The 20,365-nt window shown below is 40.7% G+C and overlaps 1 protein-coding gene across 16 annotated transcripts in view; it reads left to right on the plus strand.

Annotated features, from left to right (window-relative positions):
- UPF3A (UPF3A regulator of nonsense mediated mRNA decay) overlaps window positions 1–20,365 on the plus strand; it is a 64,178-nt gene that overhangs the window by 12,819 nt on the left and 30,994 nt on the right. For 7 of the 16 annotated variants that reach the window (XR_009559781.1, XM_060288026.1, XM_060288025.1 and 4 more), the window contains exons 8-9: window positions 62–222; window positions 12,333–12,481. Coding sequence is in view for 15 of the 16 variants with exons in the window: in XM_060288026.1 (XP_060144009.1) it covers window positions 62–222; window positions 12,333–12,481 (310 nt within the window). In the remaining variant the exon portion in view is untranslated. Of the gene's footprint in view, window positions 1–61; window positions 223–1,931; window positions 2,227–12,332; window positions 12,482–14,071; window positions 14,156–20,365 lie in introns of those variants that run through there. The other 9 variants (XM_060288023.1, XM_030856641.2, XM_060288024.1 and 6 more) reach the window with 4 other exon arrangements.

Raw genomic sequence — 20,365 nt, forward strand, 5'->3', positions numbered from 1 at the left:
AAATACCTTCTTTTATAATATATTCCTAAAGTGATATTTTACTATCATTATAATTTCTCAGCTTCTCAAGAAATCAGAAAAGGGAGAGGAGTCAAGCAGTGAGAAGCCCAAAGAAAGAGGAGAGGAAATTGACACCAGAGGTGGGAAACAGGAACTCGGTCCCAGCTGTGTAGTCGTGAAGCCCAGGCCCTTGGAGAGCTCGCTGCAGGAGCTCAGGGAAAAGTGAGCCGTGCTTTTGTTTCTCTGACCATGTTAAGCACCCGAGGTTGTCATCGAGTTGTGGTTGTATATCCTTTGTCAGTATGGGTGCTTGTATTTCATAATCTACCTGGAATTCAGGAGTTTGCTGGGCTGCTCTTGCCCACACCTTTGTCTCTCCTTGGCCAGCAGTCACGCTGATGGTGGACTGCTCAGTCTGCATCCTCGAGGCTGTCTTCAAACAGGGAAGTGTCCTGGTATTGTTTCCTCCATATCTCCTCTCCTGGTTATTCTCTTGGATTCCTGCCTCTGCACTTCCATCTTCAAGATCTCCTTCCCACTCTCTTTACTTGGTGATTTTATCAGTTTGTAATTTTCCTCTGTCTTTTGAGATATCTTGCCCTTTTGATCTTCCAGACCTCCTTCAGTGTAGCTGCAGAATTGTAAATTGGAGAGCCCAGCCTTTTAGGTGCTGGAGATCTTCTGTGATACAGAAATAGAGTCCCAAGTGCTGCCCTTTCTCTGTTGGAGTGGTCAGTCCTCTGGTCCCGCCAGGATCTGCCCAGCAGCCGTGGATGCTGGTGTCCACTGGCCCCGCCTCTACGCGGCGGGGGTGTCCCCCGTCTGCTCACGCACAGCGGCTCATGAGAGGAGTTTGAGCAGAGTGCTCTGGGGACGGGATGCACGGCAGCCTCAGCAGGGAGCCCCTCCCTCCTGGGTCCACAGTCAGGGGGCCGTGTGCAGCTGGGATTCTTGTGCCCCTGACCCAAGGCTCCTCCCCATGTCCTGCACGTGGGTGCCTGCAGAGCTTCCTGGAGCCCAGGACCACGCTGCTCAGAGGGGTGGCTAGGGGTGAGTTTGGAGGGGAAATGGCAAGGTCGTGGGATGAGGCTGCTTTTTGCCCAGAATCACAGTACTCGGAATGACTTCTTACGACCTTTCTTGCACGGTTGTGATAAAGGTTTTGTTTCTTCTTTATAGGGATTCTGGTTAATTGGTTTGTTTATAAGATTAATTTGTGCATGACTATCAAATCTGTGGGCATTCTGGTTTATGTTACGGGCGTATCTCTTATTATTGCTTATGATACAGCAGCGCCTTTGGCACGTTTCTGGCACAGATCTGTGCTTGTAGCTCTTTGTTCCCATCAGCCCTGCTGCCATTGCGTGCGGGGAGCCACAGACGTACGTATATGAGGCTCGTGGAGAGAAGGACTTTAAGAACCAGATGAGCTAAGAAGCAACTTATTTACTTACTATTCCTTTAATTCAGTTTGATATATGCATGCATTAATTTGTTTAGTTAATTTTAGCTCTGCTTGGAACAGAAACTCAGCTGTAAATACCAGCTCTGTGTCACGACGGATGTGCACCTGGGCTGCTAGGAAAGTCCCTTGAGTACTTTTAGTTTCATTTACTTTATCTGTAAAAAAAAGGGAGGATTATATTTACTAAGAATTATAAAAATATGTGTATATGGTACCTTAGCATAGTGCCTATTACATATGTGTGACTCAAGTGTAACAGTAAATATTGTTATTACTATTGTTTATTCATGTTTTCAAGTTTCTTATTGAATGCCTGTCGTGTGCCCGTCATGTGCAAACTTGGCACTGCAGTGATGAGCAGACTTACATATCCCCTGTCTGCTTTTGAACTTATAGTCTGGAAGGGAAGACGGGTAATTGACAAGCAGTTTATGGAAGGTTATTGATAATTTGTGTTGAATCACAGGTCAGAAAATGACAGTGATAAAGAGCAAAGGGGCGTGGAGAGAAGATTCCGAGAAAAAGAACTTGAAGCACAAAGATACCACTTGGATGACAGCAGAAAACATAGAGCTCACTATGAGTTGGATAAGTTTTCAGGAAGAAGCAAAGAAGAGCTGAAAAGGGGGAAAGGATTCACCCCAGACCGAGGGAAGAAGGGGAGCCAGGATGGGGGCGGCCCTGTGGGGGCAGCAGAGACACCAGGAAGGGAGAAGAGTGAAGATGAGCTGGCACCCAAGAAGGAGGACACGGGAAGCAAGGTTCTTTTATTCACTGGGGATAACCTTTCACTTCATTTTCGTCTGCTCAGAGTATCAGCTGTAATCCTGCAGGCTTACAACTGCTTTTCCAGACAGAAATGTTTTATCTAACCAAGAGTCTTGAGGTGTCTTGAGGTGCAGGATCGTAGCTTCTGACAGCGTCCTAGGGAGCTCACTGCCCTGAGAGTCTGTATTTGCAGAGCAGTTATTCTTGTCCAGTGAGAGGCACCAAGTCCTGAAATGAAACCAGCATCATCTTTGCTCAGAGAATCAATTTTTTTTTTTAACCAGGAAAGAAAAAGAACCTTTTATTTAGTATAAAACTGGCACATTCACACTATTTGCTTGAGAATAAGTAATGGAAAGATTATACATTTTACCCCTAAGACAGTAAGGAAAATATTAATGACATGTCATGGTGCTTTCTTTTACATCATTAACAGAGTTACGATTTTTTTAAATTGAAGTTTAGTTGATTTACAATATTGTGTTAGTTTCAGGTGTACAGCAAACTGATTCAGACATTTTTTCCAGATTATATCCCAATATAGATTATTACAAGATATTGAATATAATTCCCTGTGCTATACAGTAAATCCTTGTTGCTTATCTATTTTTATGTATAGTAGTTTGTATCTGTTAATCCCATACTCCTAATTTGTCCCTCCCTCCTTCCCTCTCTCCTTTGGTAATTATAAGTTTGTTTTATGTGTCTGTGAGCCTGTTTCTGTTTTGTATATACTTTCATTTGTATTATTTTTAGATTCCATATATAAGTGATATCATATAGCATTTGTCTTTCTCTGTCTGACTTAACTTCACCTAGTATGACAATCTGTAGGTCGATCCATGTTGCTGCAAATGGCAGAATTTCATTCTTTTTTATGACTGAGTAATATTCCATTGTATATATACCACATCTTCTTTATCCATTCATCTGTTGATGAGCATTTAGGTTACTTCCATATCTTGACTACAGCAAATCCCCTACATATGAATGAGTTCCATTCTTAGAGCATGTTCATAAGTCCAATTTGTTTGTAAGTCCAACAGAGTTAGCCTAGGTACCCAACTAACACAATCGGCTATATAGTACTGTACTGTAATAGGTGTATAATACTTTTCGCACAAATAATATATAAAAAAACACAAAAAATAAAACATTTTTAATCTTACAATACAGTACCTTGAAAAGTACAGTAGTCCAGTACAACAGCTGGCATACAGGGGTTGGCATCAAGTGAACAGGCAAGAAGAGTTACTGACTGGAGGAGGGAGAGGAGGTGGGAGATGGTAGAGCTGAAGGGTCATCAGCAATAGGAGATGGAGGGCAAGCTGCAGTTTCACTCACACCTGACATTGATGGAACACACGTTTGCATCTTTGAAAGTTTGCAACTTGAAGGTTCACATGTAGGGGACTTATGTATTGTAAATAGTGCAGCTGTGTACATTGGGTGCATGTGTCTTTTCGAATTAGAGTTTTTGTGTTTTCCAGATATATACCCAGGAGTGGTATTGCTGCATAATATGGTATCTCTATTTTTAGTTTTTTTAAGGAACTTCCAAACTGTTTTCCATAGTGGCTGCACCAATTTACATTCCCACCAACAGTGAACGAAGATTCCCTTTTCTCCACACCCTCTCCAGCGTTTACTGTCTGTATACTTTATAATGATGGCCATTTTGCCCAGTGTGAAGCGATACCTCATTGTGGTTTTGATTTGCATTTCTCTAATAATTAGTGAGGTTGAGCATCTTTTCGTGTGCCTGTTGGCCATCTGTATGTCTTCTTTGGAAAAGTGTCTATTTAGGTCTTCTGCCAATTTTTTTGGATTGGGTTGTTTGTTTTTTTGATACTGAGTTTTATGAGTTGTTTATGTATTTTGGATATTAACCCCTTGTTTGTCACATCATTTACAAATATTGTCTCCCCTTCTGTAGGTTGTCTTTTCGTTTTGTTGATGGTTTCCTTTGCTGTGCAAAAGCTTTTAAGTTTAATTAGGTCTCATTTGTTTATTTTTGCTTTTATTTCTTTTGCCTTGGGAGACTGACCTAAGAAAATGTTGCTACGATTTCTGTTGGAGAATGTTTTGCCTATGTACTCTTCTAGGAATTTTATGGTGTCATATCTTATATTTAGGTCTTTAAACAATTTTGAGTTTATTTTTGTATATGGTGTGAGGGAGTGTTCTAATTTCATTGATTACATGTAGCTGTCCAGCTCTCCCAACACCCCTTGCTGCAGAGACTGTCTTTTCTCCATTGTATATCCTTGCTTCCTTTGTCATAGATTAATTAGCCATAGGTGTGTGGGTTTATTTCTGGGCTCTCTATTCTGTTCCATTGATACGTATGTCAGTTTTTTGTACCATGATGCTTTGATTACTGTGGCTTTGTAGTATAATCTGACATCTGAAAGTGTTATGCCTTCAGCTTTGTTCTTTTACCTCAGGATTGCTTTGGCACTTCTGGGCCTTTTGTGGTTCCATATACATTTTAGGATTATTTGTTCTAGTTCTGTGACAGATGTCATGGGTATTTTGATAGGGGTTGCATAAAATCTGTAGATTGCTTTGGGTAGTGTGGCCCTTTTAACAGTATGAATTATTCTGATCCAAGAGCATGGGAAATCTTTCTATTTCTTTTTTTTTTTTTTTTTTGAGGTACGCGGGCCTCTCACTGTTGTGGCCTCTCCCGTTGCGGAGCACAGGCTCCAGACGCACAGGCTCAGTGGCCATGGCTCACGGGCCTAGCTGCTCCGCGGCATGTGGGGGCTTCCCGGACCGGGGCACGAACCCGTGTCCCCTGCATTGGCAGGTGGACTCTCAACCACTGCGCCACCAGGGAAGTCCTCTATATCTTTGTATCATCTTCAATTTCTTTTATCAGTGTTTTATAGTTTTCAGCATATAGATCTTTCACCTCCTTGGTTAAATTTATTCCTGGGTATTTTATTTTTTGACATGATTTTAAATGGGATTGTTCCTTTACTTTCTCTTTCTGATATTTCATTGCTGGTGTAAAGAAACAACAGATTTCTGTGTATTAATTTTGTATCCTGCTACCTTGCTGAATTCATTTATTAGTTCTAATAGTTATGTGTGGAGACTTTAGGTTTCTCTATAGAAAGTATCATGCCATCTGCAAATAATGACAGTATACTTCTTCCCTTCCAATTTGGATACATTTTATTTCTTTTTCTTGTCTGATTGCTGTGGCTAGGACTTCCAATACTATGTTGAATAGAAGTGGTGAGAGTGGGCATCCTTGTCTTGTTCCTGAATTTAGCAAGAAGGCTTTTAGGTTTTCACCATTGAGTATTATGTTGGCTGTGGGTTTGCCATAAATTGCTTTTATTATGTTGAGATATGTTTCCTCTATACCCACTTTGGTGAGAGTTTTTATCATGAATGGATGTTGAATTTTGTCAGATGCTTTTTGTGCATCTACTGAGATAATCCTGTGGTTTTTCTCTTTCTTTTTGTTAATGTGGTGTATCACATTGATGGATATGTATATGTTGAACCATCCCTGCAAGCCTGGAATGAATCCAACTTGATCATGGTGTAATGATTCTTTTTATGTGTTATTGGATTTGATTTGCTAATATTTTGTTGAGGATTTTAACATCTATATTCATCAAAGATATTGGCATGTAATTTTCTTTTTTTGTAGTGTCTTTGTATGGTTTTGGTATCAAGGTGAGGGTGGCTGCATAGAATGAATTCGGGAGTGTTCCCTCCTCTTCAATTTTTTGGAATAGTTTTAAAAGGATAGGTATAAGTTCTTCTTGTATGTGTGGTAGAATTCCCCACTGAAGCTGTCTGGTCCTGGACTTCTGTTTGTAGGGAGTTATTTTTTATTACAGATTCTATTTCACATCCAGTGATTCGTCTGTTAAAATTATATGTTTCTTCTTGACTCAGTTTTGTTAGGCTGTATATTTCTGGAAATTTGTCCATTTCTTCTAGGTTGTCCAATTTGTTGGCATATAACTGTTCATAGTGTTCTCTTATGACTTGTATTTCTGTGGTATTAGTTTTTATTTTCATGTCTTTCATTTCTTATTTTATTTATTTGGGTCCTCGCTCTTTTCTTGGTGAGCCTGGCTAGAGGCTTGTCAATTTTATTGATCTTTTAAAAAAAACAGCTCTTGGGCTTCCCTGGTGGCGCAAGTGGTTGAGAGTCCGCCTGCCGATGCAGGGGACACGGGTTCATGCCCCGGTCCGAGAAGATCCCACATGCCGCGGAGTGGCTAGGCCCATGAGCCATGGCTGCTGAGCCTGTGCGTCCGGAGCCTGTGCTCTGCAATGGGAGAGGCCACAACAGTGAGAGGCCCACGTACTGAAAAAAAAATACAAAAAAAAAAAAAACAGCTCTTGGTTTTATTGATCTTTTCTGTTGTTTTTTTAATCTCTATTTCATTTATTGCCTCTCTGATCATTAGTATTTCCTTCCTTCTGCTAGCTTTGGGTTTTGTTTGTTCTTGTTTTTCTAATTCTTTTAGGTGGTAGGTTAGGTTGTTTATTTGAAATTTTTCTTGTTTCTTGATGAAGGCCTGTATCGCTATGAACTTGCCTCTTAGAACTGCTTTTGCTGCATCCCATAGATTTTTGTAAGGTTGTGTCTTCATTTTTTTTTGACTCAAGGTATCTTCTGATATCTTCTTTGATTTTATCGTTGACCCATTGGTTTTTTAGTAGCATGTTGTTTAGTCTCCATGGGTTCATTCTTTTCCCATTGTCCTTTCTGTGGTTGACTTCTAGTTTCATACCACTGTAGTCACAAAAGATGCTTGAAGTAATTTCTGTCCTCTTAAATTTTTTAGGCTTGTTTTGTCACCTAATACATGGTTTGTCCTAGAGAACATAACATGTGCACTTGAAAAGATGTGTATTCTGGATTTTTTTGGATGCCGTGTCCTGTAGATATCAGTTAAGTCCAACTGGTCTATTGTGTCATTTAGGATTTCTGTTGCTTGATTTTCTGTCTGGATGATTGGTCCAGGGATCTGATGTCAGTGGGGTGTTAAAGTCTCCTGCTATTATTATATTATTGTCAATTTCACACTTTATGTCTGTTAGTATTTGTTTTACATATTTAGCTGCTCCTCTATTGGGTACATGTATGTTAACAAGTATAATATCCTCTTCTTGTATTGATCCCTTTATCATTATATAATACCCTTCGTTGTCTTTCTTTATGGCCTTTGTTTTAAAGTCTAATTTGTCTGATATGAGTATTGCTACTCCCGCTTTCTTGTCATTTCCATTTGCATGAAGTATCTTTTCCCATCCCCTCACTTTGTCTGTGTGTGTCTTTCACCCTGAAGTGAGTCTCTTGTAGGCAGTATATTGTAGGTTCTTGTTTTTTTATCCAATCTACCACTTTTTTTGATTGGAGCATTTAGACCATTGACATTTAAAGTAATTATCAATAAATATGTACTTACTGACATTTTAATCCTTGTTTTCCAGTTGTTTTTTGTAGTTCTTTGTTCATTTCTTCTTTTTCTTCTTTTTGTTTTTCTTTTTGTGGCTTGATGATTTTCTTTTGTGGTATGCTTGAGTTTCTTTCTTTTTGGTTTTTGTGAATCTATTGTATATTTTTTATTTGTGGTTACCATGGAGTTTGAGTATTTTAACCCATCACTATATCTATTTTCTTTACACTGATAGTAATTCAAGTTCAAAAACATTCCAAAATACTTACATTTTAAAACTCCCCTCCCTCACATTTTGTGACTTGTAATGTCCTGTTTTACATGTTCATGCTTATCCTTTTACTGTTAATTGTAGTTATAATTGCTTTTACAATTTTTTTATTGTTTTTTAACCTATGTACTGGCTTATTTAAGTGATCTCCAATCATTTTATATACTTGCCTTTCCTATAGATCCTTGCTTCCTTTCTATTTAGAGAAGACCCTTCAATATTTCTTTAAGGGTAGGTTTAGTATTGCTGAATTCTTTTAGTTTTTGCTTGTCTGAGAAATTCTTTATCTCTTCTTCTATTCTAAATGATAATCTTGCTGTGTAGAGTATCCTAGTTGCAGGTTTTTCCCTTTCAGGACTTTGAGTATATCATGCCACTCCCTTCTGGCCTGAAAGTTTCTGCAGAGAAATCAGCTAATAGCCTTCTGGGGGTTCCCTTGTAACTAACTCCTTGTTTTTCTCTTGCTACCTTTAGAATTCTCTCTTTATCTTTCATTTTTGTCATCTTAATTCTGTGTCTTGGTGTGGGTCTGTTTGGATTCATCTTGTTTGGGACCCTCTGTGCTTCCTATACCTGGATATGTGTGTCCTTCTCTAGGTTTGGGAAGTTTTCAGCCATAATTTCTTCAAATACATTTTCAATCCCCTTCTTTCTCTCTTCTCCTTCTGGAATCCCTATTATGTGTAGGTTGGCACATTTTATATTATCCCATAGATCTCATATTTTGTTTTCATTTTTTTAAAATTTGTCTTTCTGTCTGCTTCTCTGATTGGGTGATTTCCATTATTCCATCTTCCAGATCACTTACACATTCTTCTGTGCCACTTAGTCTGCTGTTCATTGCTTGTTTTTTCTCTCAGAAATTGTCTATTTTTGGTTGCTTCATCTTTATAGTTTCTAGTTCCTTGTTACAGTGATCTACATTTCTATCAATAATCTTTCGTAATTCAGGTAGCACCTTTATTACCTCCTTTTTGAACTTGGGGTCCAGTAGACTGATGAGCTCTGTCTCATTATTTGTTCTTTCAGGAGATTTCTCTTGTTCTTTTAATTGGGAGTTCCTCTGCCTTTTCACTCTACTTAATTTTCTCTGTCTCTAAGAATTTAGGAGAAAGAGTTATCTACTGAGGTCTTGAAAGTGTGTTTTTATGTGGGACTGTCCCTGTGCAGACGGTGTGTATTCAGTGTTTTTGGTGCCAGGGCTGGTTTTGGTATGCCCACCAGCCACGTCATTCCTCAGGGTGTGCTGTCCGTAAGCCCCTTGATGGGGTGTGGTCAGTGTTGTACTATACAGAGCCTGGGCTGGCTGTGAGGTGGGGCCTCCTCTCTGCTCCGTGGCTGTCACTGCCCTGTCGGGGGTGGGGGCTCTGCTCCCCAGTTGTTGGAGTAGAAGCCCTGAGGGTCGAGTTCAATCAGGCTCTGTTGCTCTTGAGTGTCTGCCCCAAAGGAGGTGAGTGCTGAAGCAGCTGAGGCCACAGAGGACCTAGGCGTCACCTGTGTAGGTGTCCACAGTTCTGCTCAGAAGCAGCCCGGGGTCGCATCCTTTTCTCTGTTGTGTTCATCCCAGATCTCACGCAAGGCTGTGGTGTGGAGTAGGCTGGGGCTGGGGGTTGGGACGTCGTGGGTACAGGAATTGAGGTGGCTGCACTGCTGTGTGAGACCTGTCTGCCCCAGATCCAGCACTAAGCTGCCATGTGGACTGGGCGGAGCCAGGGGCTCACACTGACAATGGCTGTTGCCGCCCCACCTGGACCCTACCCGAGACACAGGTCTGTCTCTTCACTGCTAGGCCGAGTCTCTGCCCAGATCTCATGCCAGGCTGTGGTGTGCAGGGAGCCATGCCAGGGTGTTCACCCCTTCAGGTCTGGAGTGCAGAGAGGTGGCAGCTGTGACTGCAAAGCTCTCTCCGCCCTGACTGTCAGCACGCTGCACACAGGCACTCCTTGTGAGTAGAGTCCCAGCTTCTCCAGCACCTCTGTCTGTCTCAGCGGATTTCCCAGCAGGCAGGGGGGCCGTCTCCTCCGTGCGGGACCCTAGGACTGGGATGCCCAGGGTGTTGCTCAGCCTGCCTGCTCCCCGGGGTGAGGGTCCACCCACGAGGACTTTCTCCTCCTTACAGATCTCCCCGGGGCACAGGTCCTGACCCGGTGCCTTTCCTTCTGTCCAGGCCAGTTACATGGAGCTGTTTCTTGCAGCTTTGGCTGTGTAGAGGGTCTTCTCCCAGTTTCTATGAGAACCATTCCACAGGTAGATGTGTTTCTGATGTGTTTGAGGGGGGAGATGATCCCCCTCCAAGAGCGTTCTGATTATTAGTGGGTAATGAGGTAGCCGTAAACACCCAGGCCAGCTCTGCACAACTGGCATGGCATTGGGATCACAGCGTCACAGAGGAGCACTGTAAAGGGTCATCTCCCTGCCAGGCCCGGCCCCGTGGTGCTGGCCAGCCCTCACAGCCTGGCGTCCAGGTGAGCCGAGGGCACGGAGGCCTGGGCTGCAGGCCGTATCCACGTGCCCCGCCACCCCCGACCCTGGCAGCCTCCCTCTGTCCTGTGTCTGATTCTGTCATTTCAGGAAGCTGTAGAAATGGGAGCACAGCATGGAACCTTTTGAGGCTGGCTTTTTCACTCAGCATAATCCCCACAGATCCATCCAGGGGGTGGTGGGTATCAGCGATGTTGATTTTTATTTATTTATTTATATTTTTTATAAATCTATTTATTTATTTTTGGCTGCGTTGGGTCTTTGTCGCTGCGCGCGGGCCTTCTGTAGTTGCGGTGAGCGGGGGCTACTCTGTTGCGGTGCGCGGGCTTCTCCTTGCTGTGGCTTCTCTTGTTGCGGAACGTGGGCTCTAGGCGCACGGGCTCAGTAGTGGCTCACGGGCTCTAGAGCGCAGGCTCAGTGGTTGTGGCTCACGGGCTTAGTTGCTCCACGGCATGTGGGATCTTCCCAGACCAGGGCTCGAACCAGTGTCCCCTGCATTGGCAGGCGGATTCTTGACCACTGTGCCACCAGGGAAGTCCCGCTATGTTGATTTTTAAAGTGTCTGCAGTGAAGGCAAGGCCAGCCCCAGCCAGAGGGAGTCTTTCACCCTTGACCAGCCCCGTCCATCTACTCAGAGGTTTCTGCAGTTACTGTAGCCTCAGAGCTTTCTGCTGGGTTCGTTCACGCGAGCACTGGTTTCTCACCTGCCTCTTCATTTAGCAGCAGTGAGTGACGGGCATTGGCACAGCTTTGGGAGTGGGAACCCGAGGTGACTCTCCCGCTCAGTTAAAGCTGTGGTGCTGTAGTGGCGATAAGGTGCTATGTGTCATAGCTCCTTTCTCACGAGGTGAGCTGCGATGTCCTTCTAGAATCCGTCTGTACACACAGACATTACCCTGCGAAAGCAGAGCCATGCTTTTGGCCCCGGGCAGAGGTGGTGTGTGAAGCCTGTCTCTCTGTCTACATGGGATTCGGGTCTGTATGGCCTGCCAAGCCCTTTCCCACCCTTCTCATTGGCCAGGCTGATATTAAGGAAAAGAACATTCTGGTAAACCCCATGGTGGTAACTGTGGGGCCTCCACACACAGCCCAGGAGTGGGCAAAGGTGAGTGGTGAGCCCTGGAGAAACAGCATAGGACGTGCCCACCCGAGTCACACTGCCTGGCCCCTAGGTGGCCGTGGAAGGCTACGGCTGCTGCTCCGCCCACATGAGCAGACGGCTCCCTCGGGTGGGTCCACGGCAGAGCTGGCTGGCTTCCCCAAGGCTGGTCCTGGCCTGCAGAATCGCTTTGTCCTTCCCTGGCTTTGCTTTCCTCATTCCCTGAAGCAGTTTCATTTCATTTTATGTACTGTATCCAGGAATGTTTTTATCCCGCCACCTCTAAGAGATTAGTATGATGGCTGGCTAGCATTTTCCATAAAGGGGACAGTTGAGGAATAAGCTACACAGAAATTGCCAATTACAAATGTATGTGACTGTTCAGGTCAGAGCCCTAAACAGCCACACCTCTAGAGGCCATGCCCCATTATGTTCCAGACTCGCATCCGCCCTGCGTGGCGAGTTTGAGGGGCTGAGATGAGTGTGTCTGAGTCTTCACCTCTCAAAATAGGAGGGAATGCCGTGGTTGTATTAATTCCACAGAGTGTTCTGGCTTTGAGCAGTAACAGTTTCCCAGACACTAACTTTACTTACAAGTTACTATTAACTGTCTTTCTTTTTCGTGGCTCTTTTTTTTTTTAATCTCAATGCCTGATTTCTGAGATAGTGCTGTGAAAAAGTCTGATTTTTAGCTTCAAGACTGATTTTCTTTAGATAATTAGGATTATCAGGCCCTAGAAATAGATAGACCTGTCGCCCCCTCCTGTATTGCTGGCCCTTGGAAGAGTAACACGCCCTCTGTCCTGGCAGGACCGACCAGGCTTGCAGCTGTACCAGCCCAGAGGTGGCATCCGAGCCCGTGAATGTGATGGAAGACCCCCTGAGGAGGGCCGTGACGGGAGGAGGGATGAGGTGGAAGATTCACCAGGGGCTGGAGCTGAGAAGAGCGAAGAGGCAGAGTGAGTCAATGTGCATGTTGGTGACGTGGGTGGTCTCCCACCCACACTCTGTGGATTAGAGAGGGCATTCCTTCCGGAAGCATGTAAATTAGCCTGGAATAAAACCGACAGGTGAAACTACTCCTTATAGAGAAACTAGAACTATAAAGGTGGCATAGAGATACCTAGAAACCATTCTCAAGCGATCTTTTAAAACTTTGAACAGAGTTATAGATTTGGCCATTTCTGATATAAACTAGTATATGTAATTTAGCCAAAGCAGAAGAAAAATAATCTCCTTCAGAAAGTAGCAAAGTATGACCAAAACCAGAAGAAAGCTAGTATTGTGTCAGTGTGAATTCTGAAGCATTTCAAACATGGTGTAGGAATAACTTGGACTTTCAGTTTTACACATTTGTAAGTCAATGGTCTGTATCTCATTGTGCTTTTTGTTGGTTTTCTGTGAGCTGTGGTTTCTGGAGAGTGAGCAGCTCTCATTTCTCATAACCATTGTAATTCAGTCGTTCATGCACCTTCAGTCGTAAGGATTAGCTGAAGCCTGTCGTGCTGCATTCCCTCTGATAGGAACTTTAACACCGTATAAAGCCCAACGGCTTTAATTGTTGCCCTTTTAACAATACGGCCACTGAATTAACAAAAAGAGTCCAGTCTTTTGATGGAGTGCTCATGTTTTATAACATAAATGGCATTATTTTAGAGAGGACTATTTAGGTATGGCATCTGGAGTCTTTCTTTTTGCAGTCTGAGGCAGTTTTTTCATAACTTAGTATAGTTTTCTGCAGCTGTGCATTCTACAGTATTTTTTCCTTTTAGTGAAATTTTTAAATGTTAATGCTTTTGGCACTGTGCTTTGAACCATTTATTAAATAAAAATTTTAGTTGCTATGAATTTGAACTCCAGTTATGGTACTTGTCCTATATAGAATTATATATAACAAAATACTGCTTTTTAAAACGTAGCTTTAATCATCTGAATATTTTGCTTATTATATCTATTCCTTATAAAATATAAAATGTTTATAAAAAACTGAGATTAATTATTAAAAAACCTCTATGACTGTTAGACATAAGGTCAGTTTCAAGCATTGCTGTGCTCGTGTTCTTGCCTTATGAGCTCCAGAAGGTGGGGGAGGGGAGAGAAGAACTTGCTGTGGATTCAGTGAGTTCCAGGTGATCCAGCAGCATCAGCTCTGGCTGAAAAGGGCTAGATAGTAAACACTTTAGACTTTATAGGCTATACGGCCTCTGTCACAACGATTAAACTCTGCCATCATAGTGAGCCTTAAAATACATTTACAATAGAAAATGAATGGGCCGGGCTGTGTTCCTATAAAACTTAATATATAAAAACAAGCAGCACACCATATTTGGCCTGTGGGCCATAGTTGGTTAGTGTTCAAGATTCATGGTTTAAAACAATGGTTGTTATACTTTTTGGTCTCAGGAACACTTTACGTTCTTAAGAATTATTAACAACCCCAAAGGACTTTTGTTTATTAGCTAGATTATATCTATTGATGTTTAATGTATTCAGAATTAAAGCAAAAATGTTTAAGCACAAGAATACATAAACACATGTTCTTTTTATAGCTGTCAGAGTAATAACATCAACACACATCATTCTAGCCTCTGGAAAACTCCACTATACACCCGTGAGAAGATCACAGTAAAAAGGCGAGTAATGTCTTTTAGTCTCTTAATGAGTAATTATACCCAAGGGAGGGACCAAGATGGTGACATTGGAGGCTCCTGAACGTCCCTCCTCCCATAGACACACCAAATATACAGCTACACACACAGAAGTTCCCTCAGAGAAAAATCCAGAAACTAGCCAAGCGACTCCTACACACCAGACAAATGAGTCAATACCCACATCGAAACAGGTGGGAAAGTCGGAGACAACCTCTCACCATAAGCCCAAACCCCAGCACAGCACCATACAATCGCAAGGGAACCCCCAGTTCCCAGCTTTTTCCTGAAGAAAAGCTAGGGCTGCCACATCTAGCACCCCAACTTTTAAGGCTCCCCATCTGAGGGATGGACCTTTAAATCACCTGGTTCTGAAAGCCAGTGGGGCTTCTGTCCATGAGACCCACAAGACAGGTGCATGAGAGCCCTCTCTGCAGCTATCCCCCCAGGTCTCTGCACAGGAGCAGGCAAAAACGCTCATCTACCAGATCCTCCCTGGAAGGGTGGACTGCGTACTCTTCTGGTTGCTACTTGAGAGCCCAGATTCTAATCAGCCTGCACGTGCGTGGAAGTGGACTGAGACATTGATGGGTCTTGGCACACCTTCCACTACTGGAAGCCACTAAGAACAAAGACAGTAGCATGGACAATCATAAAGGTTTGAGAGGCAACCACATACTCAGGCCAAGCTGATTGACAAGGTTTATCTCCTACATGAGACTAGTCTGTCCAGACTGGGAGAGGTGGCTGTTTTATCTAATGCACAGAAACCAACACAGAGACTCAAGGAAAATAAGAAATAGGGGAATATGTTTGAAACAAAAGAACAAGGTAAATATCTCGAAACTGATCTTAATGGAGATATGTGATTTACCCAGTAGAGTTCAAAATAATGGTCACAAAGGTACTCACTGAGGTCAGGAGAGCAATGCAGGAGCACTGTATGAATTTCAACAAAGATATAGAAAATATTAAAAAGTACCAAACAGAAATCATAGAGCTGAATCTTATAATAACTAAACTGAAAATTTCAATAGAGGAGTTCAACAGCAGACTAAATCGAGTGGAGGGAAGGATCAGTAAACTCAAAGGTAGGGCAGTAGAATTCATCCAGTCAGAGGGGCAAAAAGAAAAAAAAAAAAAGAGTAAAGATAGCTTAAGGGACTTATAGGATACCACAAGAAGACCAATATGTGCATTATAGGGGGTCGCAGAAGGAGAATAGGGAGGGAAAGGGGTAGAAACGTTATTTAAAAAATAATAATAATGGCTGAAAACTTCCATAACCTGTGGAAAGAAACACCCAGATACAGGAAGCCTAAAGAATACCAAATAAGATGGATTCAAAGTGACCCACACTGAGACATATTATTATATTGTCAAAAGTTAAAGAAGACAGAATCTTAAAAGCAGCAAGAGAAAAGCAACTTGTTATGCACAAGGGAACCGTCACAAGACTGTCAGTGGATTTTTCAGCAGGAACTTTGCAAGTCAGAAGGGTGTGGGATGTTATATTCAACATACTGGAGGGGAGGGTGGGAAAACACCAACCAAGAATACCCGGCAAAGTTGTCCTTCAGAATTGAAGGAGAATAAGGAGTTTTCCAGACAAAGCTGAAGGAATTCATCACCACATCTTGTAGCCTTACAAGAAATGTTAATAGGAGTTCTTCAAGCTGAAACAAAAGGCCACTGATTACCAACAGGAAAACAAATGAAAGTATACAACTCAGTGGTGCAAAGGTAAATACATACTTAAATTCAAAATGTTCTAATATTGTCATGGTAGTGGGTAAATCACTTATAACTAGTATAAAGGTTAAAAGGCAAAAGTTTTAAAATAACTATAACTACAATAATTTGGTAATGGCTACACAATATAAATAGATGCAAATTGTGACACCAGGAAAAAAATGTGGGATGGGGAAGTAAAAATATAGAGCTTTTGTATGCCTTCAAAATTAAGTTGTTATCAGCTAAAAGTGAACTGTTTTAATATGTTTTATGTAAGCCTCATGGTAACCACTAAGCAAAAACCTGATGTAGATACACAAGGCATAAAGAGAAAGGAATCAAAACATACCTTTAAAGAAAATCATCATGTCAGAAAGCATGAGAGCAAAAGAGGAAGAAAGGAACTTCAAAACAGCCAGAAAACAATTAACAAAATGGCAATTGTAAGTTCATATCAATAATTATTTTAAATGTAAATGAACTAAATTCTCCAGTCTAAAGACAGAGTGGTTCTTTTAGTCAATGTAGTATTGGAGGTCCTAGCCACAGCAATCAGACAAGAAAAAGAAATAAAAGGAACCCAAATTGGAAAGGAAGAAGTAAAACTGTCACTGTTTGCAGATGACATGATACTATATATAGAAAACCCTAAGGACGACACCAGAAAACTACTAGAGTTCATGAATGAATTCAGTAAAGTTGCAGGATACAAATTAATACACAGAAATCTGTGCATTTCTAAACACTAACAAGTTATCAGAGAAATTAAGGAAACAATCCCACTTACCATGACATCAAAAAGAATAAAATACCTAGGAATAAACCTATATAAGGAGGTAAAAGACTTGTACTTGGAAAACTATAAGACACATAAATTGAGGATGACACAAACAGATGGAAAGATATACTGTGTTCATGGATTGGAAGAATTAATATTGTTAAAATGATTATACAACCCAAGGCAATCTACAGGTTCAGTACAATCCCTATCAAAATACCAACAGCATTTTTCACAGAACTAAAACAATTTTAAAATTTGTGTGGAAACACCAAAGACCCCAAATAACCAAAAGAATCTTAAGAACAGAGCTGGATGTATCATGCTCCCTGACTTCAGACTATACTACAAAGCTACAGTAATTAAAACAGTATGGTACCAGCACAACAACCAGACACACAGATCCGTGGAACAGAATAGAGAGCCCAGAAATAAACCCATGCCCTTATGGTCAATTAATCTACGAAAAAGGAGGCAAGATTATACAATGGCAAAAAGACAGTCTCTTCAATAAGTGATGCTGGCAAAACCAGAAAGATACATGTAAAGCAGTAAAATTAGAACATTCTCTAACACCATATACAAAAATAAACTCAAAATGGATTAAAGACTTAAAGGTAAGCCCAGAAACCATAAAACTCCTAGAAGAAAACATAGGCAGAACACTCTTTGACATAAATTGTAGCAATCTTTTTGTGGCTCTGTCTCCTAAAGCAAGGAGCAATAAAAGCAAAAATAAATAAATAGGACCTAATTACACTTAAAAGCTTTTGCACAGCAAAGGAAACCATCAACAAAGTGAAAAGACAATCTACTGAATGGGAGAAAATATTTGCAAATGATATGACCAATGAGGGGTTAATATCCAACATATATAAACATCTCATACAACTCAACATCAAGAAAACAAACAACCCAATTAAAAAATGGGCAGAAGAACTGAATAGACATCTTTCCAAAGAGGAAATGCAGATGGCCAACAGGAACATGAAAAGATGCTCAAGATCGCTAATCATCAGGGAAATGCAAATCAAAACCACAATGAGATACCACCTCACACCTGTCAGAATGGCTATCACCAAAAAGAACACAAATAACAAATGTTGGCGAGGATGTGGAGAAAAGGGAACCCTATTCATACATTGTTGGTGGGAATGTAAATTGGTGTAGGCACTCTGTAAAACAGTATGGAGGTCCTCAAAAAACTAAAAATAGAACTGTTTGACCCAGCAATTCTACTCCTGGGTATATATCTGAAAAAAAAGAAAACACTAATTCAAAAAGATGCTTGCACCCCAGTGTTCATAGCAGCACTATTTACAATTGCCAATGTACAGAAGCAACCTGTGTCCATCAACAGAAGAATGGATAAAGAAGAAGGGATATACATATACACACACACATACATACACACACTGGAATACTGCTGAGCCATAAAAAAGAATGAAATTTTGCCATTTGCAGCAACACGGATGGACTTCAAGGGCATTATGCTAAGTGGAATAAGTCAGACAGAGAAAGACAAATACTGTATGATATCACTTATGTGTAGAATCTAAAAAAGAAAACTAGTGAATAAAACAAAAAAGAAAGACTGACAGATATAGAGAACAAATTAGTGGTTACCAGTGGGGAGGGGCAGGAAGGAAGGGCAAGATAGGAATAGGGGATTAAGAGGTACAAGCTATTATGTACAAAATATTTACGTACAAGGATGTATTATTGTACAACACAGGGAATATAACCAGTATTTTATACTAACTATAAATGGTATATATTAACCTTTAAAAATTGTGAATCACTATGTTGCACACCTGTAACTTATGTAATATTGTACATCAATTCTACATCAATTTTAAAAAACAGAAAAAGAAAAAAGGAGTGGCTGAATGGATGGAAAAAAAAAGATCCAACTCTATGCTGCTTCAAAGAGACTCATTTCAGCTTTAAGAGCACACACAGACTGAAAGTGAAGGGATGGAATAAGATATTCCATGCAAATGCAAACCAAAAGAAAGTAGGTTTAGCTATGCTTATATCAGACAAAATAGACTTTAAGTCAAAAATTGTAATGAGACAAAGAAGGTCATTATACAATGATAAAGGAGCTAATTCTTCAAGAGGATTTAACAATTATAAATATTTATGCACCCAACGTTGGAGCACCTAAGATATATAAAGCAAATATTAACAGATATGATGGGAGGAATAGACAGCAATGAGATAATAGTGGGGACTTCAAGACCCACTTTCAACAATGGCTGATCATCCAGACAGAAAATCAATAAGGAAACATTGGACTTAAACTACACATTAGACCATATGGACCTAACAGAACATGTCAACCAACAGCAGGAGAATTCACATTCTCCAAAATAGATCAAATATTAGATCACAAGACAAGTCTTAATAAATTTAAGAAGATTGAAATCATATCAAGCATCTCTTCCAACCACAATGGTATGAAACTAGAAACAATTAGAAGAAGAAGATTGGAAAATTCAAAAATGTGTGGAGATTAAACAACATGCTTCTGAAAAACCAATGGGTCAGATAAATCAAAAAATATCTGAGACAAATGAAAATGGGAACATGACACATCAAAACTTATGAGATGCAGCAAAAGCAGTTCTACGAAGGAAGTTTATAGTGATAAATGCCTACATCAAGAAAAAAGAAAGACCTCAAATAAACAACCTAACTTTACACTTCAAGGAACCAGAGAAAGAACAACAAACTAAGCCCAGAGTTAGAAAGAAGGAAATCACAAAGATCAGACCAGAAAAAAAGGAAGTAGAGACTAAAAAAGAAAAATCATTTTTTTAAAGATCAATAAAACTGAGAACTGGGTTTTTGTGGTTTTTTTAATAAAGAAAATTGATAAACTTTTAGCTAGACTAAGGGGGAAAAAAACAAGACAAATAAAATTAGAAATGAAAATAGGAGACATTACAACTGATAACATAGATACTGAGGCTCATGAGAAACAACTATGGACAGTTATACACCGACAAATTATATAATCTAGAAGAAGTGGATAAATTCCTAGAAACTATAACCTGCCAAGATTGAATCATGAAGAAGTAGAAAATCTAAACAATTACTAGGGAGGAGATTGAATCAGTAGTCAAAAACTTCCCAACAAACAAAAGTCCAGGACCAGATGGCTTCACTGGTGAAATCTACTAAACATTTAATGAAGAATTAATACCAATCCTTCTCAAATTCTTCTAAAAAGTAGAACAGATCAGGATGCTTCCAAACTCATTTTATGAGACCAGCATTACTCTGATACCAAAGCCAGGCAAAGACACTACAAGAAAAGAAAATCACAAGCCAATATCCCTGATGAACATTGATGCAAAAATCCTCAACAAAATATTAGCAAGCCGATTTGACCAGTACATTAAGAGGATCATACACTATGTCAAGTGTGGTTTATCCAGGGATATCAGGATGGCTCAATATACACAAATCAGTCAATGTGTGATACACCACATTAACATAATGATGGATAAAACTCATATGATCATCTCAATAGATACAGAGAAAGCATTTGACAAAATTCAATGTCCTTTCATGGTAAAAACTCTTGAGAAACTGGGTATAGAGGGAAGGTCCCTAAACATGTTAAAGGTCATATATGCAAACACACAGCTAACATCATACTCAACAGTGAAAAG

This window comes from Globicephala melas, chromosome 18, assembly GCF_963455315.2.
Source record: "Globicephala melas chromosome 18, mGloMel1.2, whole genome shotgun sequence".
NCBI lineage: Eukaryota > Metazoa > Chordata > Mammalia > Artiodactyla > Delphinidae > Globicephala > Globicephala melas.